The sequence below is a fragment of the Ranitomeya imitator genome, chromosome 3 (assembly GCF_032444005.1).
Source record: "Ranitomeya imitator isolate aRanImi1 chromosome 3, aRanImi1.pri, whole genome shotgun sequence".
In the NCBI taxonomy this organism is placed as follows: Eukaryota; Metazoa; Chordata; class Amphibia; order Anura; family Dendrobatidae; genus Ranitomeya; species Ranitomeya imitator.
Window position 1 is genome coordinate 837,188,763 of NC_091284.1, and position 13,973 is coordinate 837,202,735.

Sequence of the window (13,973 nt, forward strand, 5' to 3'; positions counted from 1 at the left end):
GGGTAAATCATCAGGCAATGTTGCAAAAGATGTTGGTTGTTCACAGTCAGCTGTGTCTAAAATCTGGACCAAATACAAACAACATGGGAAGGTTGTTAAAGGCAAACATACTGGTAGACCAAGGAAGACATCAAAGCGTCAAGACTAGTGTTGAGCGATACCGTCCGATACTTGAAAGTATCGGTATCGGATAGTATCGGCCGATACCCGAAAAGTATCGGATATCGCCGATACCGATATCCGATACCAATACAAGTCAATGGGACATCAAGTATCGGAAGGTATCCTCATGGATCCCAGGGTCTGAAGGAGAGGAAACTCTCCTTCAGGCCCTGGGATCCATAGTGAGGTGTAAAATAAAGAATTAAAATTAAGAATATTGTTATATTCACCTCTCCGGCGGCCCCTGGAACATCACCGCGAGGAACCGGCGTCCGGCAGGCTTCTTTGTTCAAAATGAGCGCCTTTAGGACCTGCGGAATGACGTTGTGGCTTCTGATTGGTCGCGTGCCGCCCATGTGACCGCCACGCGACCAATCAGAAGCCGCGACGTCATTCCCCAGGTCCTAAAGGCGCTCATTCTAGGAATTTATCTGAGGAATGACGTCGCGGCTTCTGATTGGTCGCGTGGCGGTCACATGGGCGGCACGCGACCAATCAGAAGCCGCGACGTCATTCCGCAGGTCCTAAAGGCGCTCATTTTGAACAAAGAAGCCTGCCGGACGCCGGTGACTCGTGGTGATGTTCCAGGGGCCGCCGGAGAGGTGAATATAACAATATTTTTTATTTTAATTCTTTATTTTACACCTCCGATACCGATACCTGATACCACATAAATATCGGATCTCGGTATCGGAATTCCGATACCGCAAGTATCGGCCGATACCCGATACTTGCGGTATCGGAATGCTCAACACTAGTCAAGACTGGAAACTTAAAGCAATATGTTTCCAAAACAGGAAATGCACAACAAAACAAATGAGGAACGAATGGGAGGAAACTGGAGTCAACGTTTGTGACCGAACTGTAAGAAAGGAAATGGGATTTACATACAGAAAAGCTAAACGAAAGCCATCATTAACACCTAAACAGAACAAAACAAGGTTACAATGGGCTAAAGAAAAGCAATGGTGGACTGTGGATGACTGGATGAAAGTCATATTCAGTGATGAATCGCGAATCTGCGTTGGGCAAGATGATGATGCTGGAACGTTTGTTTGGTGCCGTTCCAATGAGATTTATAAGATGACTGCCTGAAGAGAACATGCAGATTCCCACAGTCATTGATGATATGGGGCTGCATGTCAGGTGAAGGCACTGGGGAGATGGCTGTCAGTACATCTTCAATAAATGCACAAGTCTATGTTGATATTTTGGACACTTTTCTTATCCCATCAATTGAAAGGATGTTTGGGGATGATGAAATCATTTTTCAAGATGATAATGCATCCTGCTATAGAGCAAAAACTGTGCAAACATTCCTGGAAAATAGACCCATAAGGTCAATGTCATGGGCTGCAAATAGTCCGGATCTCAATCCAATTGACAATCTTAGGTGGAAGTTGAAGAAAATGGTTCATGAGAAGAATCCAACCTGCAAAACTGATCTGGCAACAGCAATCAGAGAAAGATGGAGGCAGATTGATGAAGAGTCCTGTGTGACCCTCATTAAGTCCAGGCCTCAGAGACTGCAAGCTGTAATAAAGGCCAGAGGTGGTGCAGCAAAATACTAGTGATGTGTTGGAGGGTTTTTTTATTTGTTTGTTTTTCATGATTCCAGAATTTTTTTTCTCAGAGTTGAGTGATTCCATAATTTTCCTCTATGCTTGGTTAAAAAAGTAACCATTACTGACTACCACATTTTTTGTTCTTGATTCCTTTTAGTGTTTCCTAAAGCCATAAAGTTGCCATGTGAAATGACTTTAGTTTTGTGCCATGTGTGATCGGCTTTATTTCTACAAAATTAAACAACTGAATGAACATCCTCCAAGGCCGGTGATTCCATAATTATTGCCAGGGGTTGTAAATATATATATATATATAGTTAACCCTCTTTGAACCGCCATGTTCTGCAGGTGCTGCTGCTATCACCTGTTCAGCACTGCAGGGGTTAACAACAAAGTAAAAAAAAAAGGCAACAAAAGAATCACATCTAATGTGCAGATCCAGGGTCCCCTGGGCCGAGCGGCAGAGAGCGGCTTATTCTTTCCATAATGACCCCAGAGAGACGGCGCAGGTGACAGAACACAGCGGCAGCAGAGAAGGTCTCCTCTGGATCGTGGTGGGAGCGAGCGGGAAGAACAGAAAAGACAGAACCACAACCATGGAAAACTTAACAGTGAGTATTAACCCCTCACCTCCACTATAGAGGCACAAACACAGAACATCGGCTTATATGTCAGAGGGTGGAAGATGCGGGCACCGAAGTCACCCGGCAATAATCATGTGAGGTCTCATCTGTACTCACCTACCATGGGAATCGTCATAACAGTAATCGTCCACAGATCCCCATAACAGTGCGTCATCCACAGATCCCCCATAACAGTGCGTCATCCACAGATCCCCCATAACAGGGCGTCATCCACAGATCCCCATAACAGTGCGTCATCCACAGATCCCCCATAACAGTGCGTCATCCACAGATTCTCCATAACAGTGCGTCATCCACAGATTCTCCATAACAGGGCGTCATCCACAGATCCCCCATAACAGTGCGTCATCCACAGATCCCCCATAACAGTGCGTCATCCACAGATCCACCATAACAGTGCGTCATCCACAGATCCCCATAACAGTGCGTCATCCACAGATCCCCATAACAGTGCGTCATCCACAGATTCTCCATAACAGGGCGTCATCCACAGATCCCCCATAACAGTGCGTCATCCACAGATCCCCCATAACAGTGCGTCATCCACAGATCCACCATAACAGTGCGTCATCCACAGATCCCCATAACAGTGCGTCATCCACAGATCCCCCATAACAGTGCGTCATCCACAGATTCTCCATAACAGTGCGTCATCCACAGATTCCCCATAACAGTGCGTCATCCACAGATCCCCCATAACAGTGCGTCATCCACAGATCCCCATAACAGTGCGTCGTCCACAGATCCCCATAACAGTGCGTCATCCACAGATCCCCCATAACAGTGCGTCATCCACAGATCCACCATAACAGTGCGTCATCCACAGATCCCCATAACAGTGCGTCATCCACAGATCCCCCATAACAGTGCGTCATCCACAGATCCCCCATAACAGGGCGTCATCCACAGATCCCCATAACAGTGCGTCATCCACAGATCCCCCATAACAGTGCGTCATCCACAGATTCTCCATAACAGTGCGTCATCCACAGATTCTCCATAACAGTGCGTCATCCACAGATCCCCCATAACAGTGCGTCATCCACAGATCCCCCATAACAGTGCGTCATCCACAGATCCACCATAACAGTGCGTCATCCACAGATCCCCATAACAGTGCGTCATCCACAGATCCCCATAACAGTGCGTCATCCACAGATTCTCCATAACAGGGCGTCATCCACAGATCCCCCATAACAGTGCGTCATCCACAGATCCCCCATAACAGTGCGTCATCCACAGATCCACCATAACAGTGCGTCATCCACAGATCCCCATAACAGTGCGTCATCCACAGATCCCCCATAACAGTGCGTCATCCACAGATTCTCCATAACAGTGCGTCATCCACAGATTCCCCATAACAGTGCGTCATCCACAGATCCCCCATAACAGTGCGTCATCCACAGATCCCCATAACAGTGCGTCGTCCACAGATCCCCATAACAGTGCGTCATCCACAGATCCCCCATAACAGTGCGTCATCCACAGATCCACCATAACAGTGCGTCATCCACAGATCCCCATAACAGTGCGTCATCCACAGATCCCCCATAACAGTGCGTCATCCACAGATTCTCCATAACAGTGCGTCATCCACAGATTCCCCATAACAGTGCGTCATCCACAGATCCCCCATAACAGTGCGTCATCCACAGATCCCCCATAACAGTGCGTCATCCACAGATCCACCATAACAGTGCGTCATCCACAGATCCCCATAACAGTGCGTCATCCACAGATCCCCCATAACAGTGCGTCATCCACAGATTCTCCATAACAGTGCGTCATCCACAGATTCCCCATAACAGTGCGTCATCCACAGATCCCCCATAACAGTGCGTCATCCACAGATCCCCCATAACAGTGCATCATCCACAGATCCCCCATAACAGTGCATCATCCACAGATCCCCCATAACAGTGCGTCATCCACAGATCCACCATAACAGTGCGTCATCCACAGATCCCCCATAACAGTGCATCATCCACAGATCCCACATAACAGTGCGTCAAACACAGATCCCCCATAACAGTGCATCATCCACAGATCCCCATAACAGTGCGTCATCCACAGATCCCCATAACAGTGCGTCATCCACAGATCCCCATAACAGTGCGTCATCCACAGATCCCCCATAACAGTGCGTCATCCACAGATTCTCCATAACAGTGCATCATCCACAGATCCCCCATAGCAGTGCGTCATCCACAGATCCCCCATAACAGTGCGTCATCCACAGATCCCCCATAACAGTGCATCATCCACAGATCCCCCATAACAGTGCGTTATCCACAGATCCCCCATAACAGTGCGTCATCCACAGATCCCCCATAACAGTGCGTCATCCACAGATCCCCCATAACAGTGCATCATCCACAGATCCACCATAACAGTGCGTCATCCACAGATCCCCCATAACAGTGCGTCATCCACAGATCCCCCATAACAGTGCATCATCCACAGATCCCCCATAACAGTGCGTTATCCACAGATCCCCCATAACAGTGCGTCATCCACAGATCCCCCATAACAGTGCGTCATCCACAGATCCCCCATAACAGTGCGTTATCCACAGATCCCCCATAACAGTGCATCATCCACAGATCCCCATAACAGTGCATCATCCACAGATCCCCCATAACAGTGCATCATCCACAGATCCCCATAACAGTGTCATCCACAGATCCCCATAACAGTGCGTCATCCACAGATCCCCATAACAGTGCGTCATCCACAGATCCCCCATAACAGTGCGTCATCCACAGATTCTCCATAACAGTGCGTCATCCACAGATCCCCATAACAGTGCGTCATCCACAGATCCCCATAACAGTGCGTCATCCACAGATCCCCCATAACAGTGCATCATCCACAGATCCCCCATAACAGTGCGTTATCCACAGATCCCCCATAACAGTGCGTCATCCACAGATCCCCATAACAGTGCGTCATCCACAGATCCCCCATAACAGTGCGTCATCCACAGATCCTCCATAACAGTGCGTCATCCACAGATCCCCATAACAGTGCGTCATCCACAGATCCCCATAACAGTGCGTCATCCACAGATCCCCATAACAGTGCGTCATCCACAGATCCCCCATAACAGTGCGTCATCCACAGATCCCCCATAACAGTGCGTCATCCACAGATCCCCCATAACAGTGCGTCATCCACAGATTCTCCATAACAGTGCGTCATCCACAGATCCCCATAACAGTGCGTCATCCACAGATCCCCCATAACAGTGCGTCATCCACAGATCCCCATAACAGTGCGTCATCCACAGATCCCCATAACAGTGCGTCATCCACAGATCACCATAACAGTGCATCATCCACAGATCCCCCATAACAGTGCGTCATCCACAGATCCCCCATAACAGTGCATCATCCACAGATCACCATAACAGTGCATCATCCACAGATCCCCCCATAACAGTGCATCATCCACAGATCACCATAACAGTGCGTCATCCATAGATCCCCATAACAGTGCATCATCCACAGATCCCCCATAACAGTGCGTCATCCACAGATCCCCATAACAGTGCGTCATCCACAGATCCCCATAACAGTGCGTCATCCACAGATCCCCATAACAGTGCATCATCCACAGATCCCCCATAACAGTGCGTCATCCACAGATCCCCCATAACAGTGCATCATCCACAGATCACCATAACAGTGCATCATCCACAGATCCCCCATAACAGTGCATCATCCACAGATCCCCCATAACAGTGCATCATCCACAGATCACCATAACAGTGCGTCATCCATAGATCCCCATAACAGTGCATCATCCACAGATCCCCATAACAGTGCATCATCCACAGATCCCCATAACAGTGCGTCATCCACAGATCCCCCATAACAGTGCATCATTCACAGATCCCCCATAACAGTGCATCATCCACAGATCCTCCATAACAGTGCATCATCCACAGATCCCCATAACAGTGCGTCATCCACAGATCCCCCATAACAGTGCATCATCCACAGATCCCCCATAACAGTGCGTCATCCACAGATTCTCCATAACAGTGCGTCATCCACAGATCCTCCATAACAGTGCATCATCCACAGATCCCCATAACAGTGCGTCATCCACAGATCCCCCATAACAGTGCATCATCCACATATCCACCATAACAGTGCATCATCCACAGATCCTCCATAACAGTGCATCATCCACAGATCCCCATAACAGTGCGTCATCCACAGATCCCCCATAACAGTGCATCATCCACAGATCCTCCATAACAGTGCATCATCCACAGATCCCCATAACAGTGCGTCATCCACAGATCCTCCATAACAGTGCATCATCCACAGATCCCCATAACAGTGCGTCATCCACAGATCCCCCATAACAGTGCATCATCCACATATCCACCATAACAGTGCGTCATCCACAGATCCCCCATAACAGTGCATCATCCACAGATCCCCCATAACAGTGCATCATCCACAGATCCCCCATAACAGTGCATCATCCACAGATCCCCATAACAGTGCGTCATCCACAGATCCCCATAACAGTGTCATCCACAGATCCTCCATAACAGTGCGTCATCCACAGATCCCCATAACAGTGTCATCCACAGATCCTCCATAACAGTGCGTCATCCACAGATCCCCATAGCAGTGTCATCCACAGATCCTCCATAACAGTGCATCATCCACAGATCCACCATAACAGTGCGTCATCCACAGATCCCCCATAACAGTGCATCATCCACAGATCCCCCATAACAGTGCATCATCCACAGATCCCCCATAACAGTGCGTCATCCACAGATCCTCCATAACAGTGCATCATCCACAGATCCACCATAACAGTGCATCATCCACAGATCCCCCATAACAGTGCGTCATCCACAGATCCCCCATAACAGTGCATCATCCACAGATCCCCCATAACAGTGCATCATCCACAGATCCCCCATAACAGTGCGTCATCCACAGATCCCCATAACAGTGCGTCATCCACAGATCCCCCATAACAGTGCGTCATCCACAGATCCACCATAACAGTGCATCATCCAGAGATCCCCCATAACCGTGCGTCATCCACAGATCCCCCATAACAGTGCGTCATCCACAGATCCCCCATAACAGTGCGTCATCCACAGATCCCCCATAACAGTGCATCATCCACAGATCCCCCATAACAGTGCATCATCCACAGATCCCCCATAACAGTGCGTCATCCACAGATCCCCATAACAGTGCGTCATCCACAGATCCCCCATAACAGTGCGTCATCCACAGATCCCCCATAACAGTGCATCATCCAGAGATCCCCCATAACCGTGCGTCATCCACAGATCCCCCATAACAGTGCGTCATCCACAGATCCCCCATAACAGTGCGTCATCCACAGATCCCCATAACAGTGCGTCATCCACAGATCCCCCATAACAGTGCATCATCCACAGATGCCCCATAACAGTGCGTCATCCACAGATCCCCCATAACAGTGCGTCATCCACAGATCCTCCATAACAGTGCGTCATCCACAGATCCCCATAACAGTGCATCATCCACAGATCCCCCATAACAGTGCATCATCCACAGATCCCCATAACAGTGCATCATCCACAGATCCCCCATAACAGTGCATCGTCCACAGATCCCCCATAACAGTGCATCATCCACAGATCCCCATAACAGTGCATCGTCCACAGATCCCCCATAACAGTGCGTCATCCACAGATCCCCATAACAGTGCATCGTTCACAGATCCCCCATAACAGTGCATCATCCACAGATCCCCATAACAGTGCATCATCCACAGATCCCCATAACAGTGCATCATCAACAGATCCCCCATAACAGCATGTCACCGACAGATCCCCCATAACAGTGCATCATCCACAGATCTCCCATAACAGTGCGTCATCCACAGATCCCCCATAACAGTTCACATCCACAAATCCCCCATAGTAGTGCATCACCCACAGATCCCCCATAACAGAGCATCATTCACAGATCCCCCATAACAATGCGCCATCCACAGATTCACCATAACTGTGCGTCATCCACAGATTTCCATAACGGTGCATCATCCACAGATCCCCCATAACAGTGCGTCATCCACAGATGCCCCATAACAGTGCATCATCCACAGATCCCCCATAACAGTGCATCAATCACAGATCCCCATAACAGTTCATCACCCTCAGATCTCCCATAACAGTGCATCATCCACAGATCCCCCATAACAGTGCATTATCCACTGAACCCCCATAACAGTGCGTCATCCACAGATCCCCCATAACAGTGCGTCATCCACAGATCCCCAATAACTGTGCATCATCCACAGATCCCCCATAACAGTGCATCACCAACAGATCCTCCATAACAGTGCGTCATCCACAGATCCCCCATAACAGTGCATCATCCACAGATCCCCCATAACAATGCATCATCCACAGATCTCCCATAACAGTGCATCATCTGAAGATCCCCCATAACAGTGCATCATCCACAGATCACCATAACAGTGCATAATCTGTGGAAGCACTGTTATGGGGGATCTGTGGATAAGACACCATGACCTGAGCTTTCACTTTGTGCCTTGGAGGAGTTGGCCTGCCCTGTGGCAAGTGTACAATCAGAATGTGTGTTTAGCTCGGCAGTGCGTGTGATCAGTGGTTAGCACAGCAGCCTTGCAGCACTGGGGTCCTGGGTTCTAATCCCACCTTGGACAACATCTGCAAGGAGTTTGTATGTTCTCCCCGTGTTTGCATGGGTTTCCTCTGGGTTCTCTGGTTTCCTCCCACACTCCAAAGACATACTGATAGGGAATTTAGATTGTGAGCCCCAACGGGGACAGCGATGATAATGTGTGCAAACTGTAAAGCGCTGCGGAATATGTTAGAGCTATATAAAAATAAAGATTATCATTATTATTATTATTATTATCACAGACGGGAACATCCTCATGTCCACATCCAATGTGGCTACTTAACATTCCTTACAATGAACCAGGTGTGGATCCCACAGGACTTGTCCGTACCTTTGGATAACTAGACAACTATACCAGCCGCACCAAGCCAGTCTTCAACTCTATTTGCCATTTGGTTTATTTGATTTGATGCCTCCTCCCCAAATAAAATACACCAAAAACTGTGTTGACTACCTCCTCTGCCTCTTCCATCAAGTCGTTGTGTGCATTCTGCAGCCCTGCCTGTGGGAGTACTGTGCCTAAAGCCGCTGTGTGCACTCTGCAGCCCTGCCTGTGGGAGTACTGTGCCTTAAAGGGAACCTGTCAGCAGATTTTGCCGCTATAAGATGTACAGGGCTTATCTACAGCATTCTGCAGCTGACATTTTGGAGCTGTAGGCAGGGCCGGCGTCAGCACCTGGTGCACCCGGGCAAGTGCCGGGGCCCTGAGCAGGCAGGGGGCCCACTCGCCGTCAGGGACACTGGCGTGCTATAGTGCCAGCCCCCGCGAGTGGACCTCCCACCTGCTCCGGGCCCCGGCACTTGCGATACTTACCTCTCCCGGTTCCAGCGCTGCAGCGTCTTCCATCCTCTGCCTGTGACCTTCAGGTCAGAGGGCGCGATGAGGTCACCAGTGCGCGTCCTCTGCCTGAGCAGTCACAGCACAGAGAGCAGGAAGACGCCGACGGTGAGGAGTCCAGAGCAGCGTCAAGCAACGAGAGGTGAGTATTTCATTTTTTTTTTTATATTTGGAGCAATATATGGGGACATCAGAAGTGGCCCATATATGGAGCATTAAATGGGGCTAATTCTGTATGGAACATCTTATGGGACCAATTCAATATGGAGCAGTATATGGGGCCAATAATATATGAAGCATCTTATGGGACTAATTATATATGGAGCATTTTATATGGCCAATTATATATGGAGCATTATATGGGGCCCATTATACATGGAGCATCTTATGGGGCCAATTATTTTTGGAGCATTATATAGGACCCATTCTGTAAGGAGCATCATATAGGACCCATTCTGTAAGGAGTATTATATGGGTCCATTCTGTATGGAGCATTATATGGGACTCAGTATACTGTATGGGGCATTATATCAGGCCCATTATATATGGAGCAATAGATGGGGCCCATCATATACTGTATGGAGAATTATATGTGGCTCACTATACTGTATGGAGCATTATATGGGATCAATTCCGTATGGAGCAATATAGTAACATAGTAACATAGTTAGTAAGGCCGAAAAAAGACATTTGTCCATCCAGTTCAGCCTATATTCCATCATAATAAATCCCCAGATCTACGTCCTTCTACAGAACCTAATAATTGTATGATACAATATTGTTCTGCTCCAGGAAGACATCCAGGCCTCTCTTGAACCCCTCGACTGAGTTCGCCATCACCACCTCCTCAGGCAAGCAATTCCAGATTCTCACTGCCCTAACAGTAAAGAATCCTCTTCTATGTTGGTGGAAAAACCTTCTCTCCTCCAGACGCAAAGAAAGCCCCCTTGTGCCCGTCACCTTCCTTGGTATAAACAGATCCTCAGCGAGATATTTGTATTGTCCCCTTATATACTTATACATGGTTATTAGATCGCCCCTCAGTCGTCTTTTTTCTAGACTAAATAATCCTAATTTCGCTAATCTATCTGGGTATTGTAGTTCTCCCATCCCCTTTATTAATTTTGTTGCCCTCCTTTGTACTCTCTCTAGTTCCATTATATCCTTCCTGAGCACCGGTGCCCAAAACTGGACACAGTACTCCATGTGCGGTCTAACTAGGGATTTGTACAGAGGCAGTATAATGCTCTCATCATGTGTATCCAGACCTCTTTTAATGCACCCCATGATCCTGTTTGCCTTGGCAGCTGCTGCCTGGCACTGGCTGCTCCAGGTAAGTTTATCATTAACTAGGATCCCCAAGTCCTTCTCCCTGTCAGATTTACCCAGTGGTTTCCCGTTCAGTGTGTAATGGTGATATTGATTCCTTCTTCCCATGTGTATAACCTTACATTTATCATTGTTAAACCTCATCTGCCACCTTTCAGCCCAAGTTTCCAACTTATCCAGATCCATCTGTAGTAGAATACTACCTTCTCTTGTATTAACTGCTTTACATAGTTTTGTATCATCTGCAAATATCGATATTTTACTGTGTAAACCTTCTACCAGATCATTAATGAATATGTTGAAGAGAACAGGTCCCAATACTGACCCCTGCGGTACCCCACTGGTCACAGCGACCCAGTTAGAGACTATACCATTTATAACCACCCTCTGCTTTCTATCACTAAGCCAGTTACTAACCCATTTACACACATTTTCCCCCAGACCAAGCATTCTCATTTTGTGTACCAACCTCTTGTGCGGCACGGTATCAAACGCTTTGGAAAAATCGAGATATACCACGTCCAATGACTCACCGTGGTCCAGTCTATAGCTTACCTCTTCATAAAAACTGATTAGATTGGTTTGACAGGAGCGATTTCTCATAAACCCATGCTGATATGGAGTTAAACAGTTATTCTCATTGAGATAATCCAGAATAACATCCCTCAGAAACCCTTCAAATATTTTACCAACAATAGAGGTTAGACTTACTGGCCTATAATTTCCAGGTTCACTTTTAGAGCCCTTTTTGAATATTGGCACCACATTTGCTATGCGCCAATCCTGCGGAACAGACCCTGTCGCTATAGAGTCCCTAAAAATAAGAAATAATGGTTTATCTATTACATTACTTAGTTCTGTTAGTACTCGTGGGTGTATGCCATCCGGACCCGGAGATTTATCTATTTTAATCTTATTTAGCCGGTTTCGCACCTCTTCTTGGGTTAGATTGGTGACCCTTAATATAGGGTTTTCATTGTTTCTTGGGATTTCACCTAGCATTTCATTTTCCACCGTGAATACCGTGGAGAAGAAGGTGTTTAATATGTTAGCTTTTTCCTCGTCATCTACAACCATTCTTTCCTCACTATTTTTTAAGGGGCCTACATTTTCAGTTTTTATTCTTTTACTATTGATATAGTTGAAGAACAGTTTGGGATTAGTTTTACTCTCCTTAGCAATGTGCTTCTCTGTTTCCTTTTTGGCAGCTTTAATTAGTTTTTTAGATAAAGTATTTTTCTCCCTATAGTTTTTTAGAGCTTCAATGGTGCCATCCTGCTTTAGTAGTGCAAATGCTTTCTTTTTACTGTTAATTGCCTGTCTTACTTCTTTGTTTAGCCACATTGGGTTTTTCCTATTTCTAGTCCTTTTATTCCCACAAGGTATAAACCGCTTACACTGCCTATTTAGGATGTTCTTAAACATTTCCCATTTATTATCTGTATTCTCATTTCTGAGGATATTGTCCCAGTCTACCAGATTAAGGGCATCTCTAATCTGTTCAAACTTTGCCTTCCTAAAGTTCAATGTTTTTGTGACTCCCTGACAAGTCCCCCTAGTGAAAGACAGGTGAAACTGCACAATATTGTGGTCGCTATTTCCTAAATGCCCAACCACCTGCAGATTTGTTATTCTGTCAGGTCTATTAGATAGTATTAGGTCTAAAAGTGCTGCTCCTCTGGTTGGATTCTGCACCAATTGTGAAAGATAATTTTTCTTGGTTATTAGCAGAAACCTGTTGCCTTTATGGGTTTCACAGGTTTCTGTTTCCCAGTTAATATCCGGGTAGTTAAAGTCCCCCATAACCAGGACCTCATTATGGGTTGCAGCTTCATCTATCTGCTTTAGAAGTAGACTTTCCATGCTTTCTGTTATATTTGGGGGTTTGTAACAGACCCCAATGAGAATTTTGTTACCATTTTTCCCTCCATGAATTTCAACCCATATGGACTCGACATCCTCATTCCCTTCGCTAATATCCTCCCTTAAAGTGGACTTTAGACAAGACTTTACATAGAGACAAACCCCTCCTCCTCTCCGATTTTTACGATCCTTTCTAAACAGACTGTAACCCTGTAAGTTAACTGCCCAGTCATAGCTTTCATCTAACCATGTCTCGGTTATTCCCACTATGTCAAAGTTACCTGTAGATATTTCTGCTTCTAGTTCTTCCATCTTGTTTGTCAGGCTTCTGGCGTTTGCGAGCATGCAGTTTAGAGGATTTTTTTTTGTTCCAATCTCCTCACTGTGGATTGTTTTAGAAATGTTCTTACCTCCCTTCTGAGTATGTTTTCCTGGGTTGTCTTTGTTCGAGTCTAATGTTTTTCTTCCCGTCCCCTCTTCTTCTAGTTTAACGCCCTCCTGATGAGTGTAGCGAGTCTTCTGGCGAATGTGTGTTTCCCAGGTTTGTTGAGGTGTAGTCCGTCTCTGGCGAGGAGTCCATCATACCAGTAATTCACACCGTGGTCCAGGAATCCAAATCCTTGTTGTCTGCACCATCGTCTTAGCCAGTTGTTTGCATCAAGGATCCTGTTCCATCTCCTGGTGCCATGCCCATCTACTGGAAGGATAGAAGAAAAAACTACCTGTGCATCCAGTTCCTTTACTTTCTTCCCCAACTCTTCAAAGTCCTTGTAGATTGTCGGTAGGTCCTTCCTTGCCGTGTCATTGGTGCCAACATGTATCAGAAGAAATGGGTGGACGTCCTTGGAGCTGAAGAGCTTTGGTATCCTATCGG

At 46.9% G+C, this 13,973-nt stretch overlaps 1 protein-coding gene across 1 annotated transcript in view; it reads left to right on the forward strand.

Moving 5' to 3' along the window:
• Positions 1–2,293: 2,293 nt before the first annotated feature.
• Positions 2,294–13,973, forward strand: part of LOC138672389 (short transient receptor potential channel 2-like) — a 90,165-nt gene continuing 78,485 nt past the window's right edge. The window contains exon 1 of the mRNA XM_069760326.1: positions 2,294–2,338. Within this exon, the coding sequence (XP_069616427.1) occupies positions 2,324–2,338 (15 nt within the window). The 5' untranslated portion in view covers positions 2,294–2,323. The remainder of the gene's footprint in view (positions 2,339–13,973) is intronic.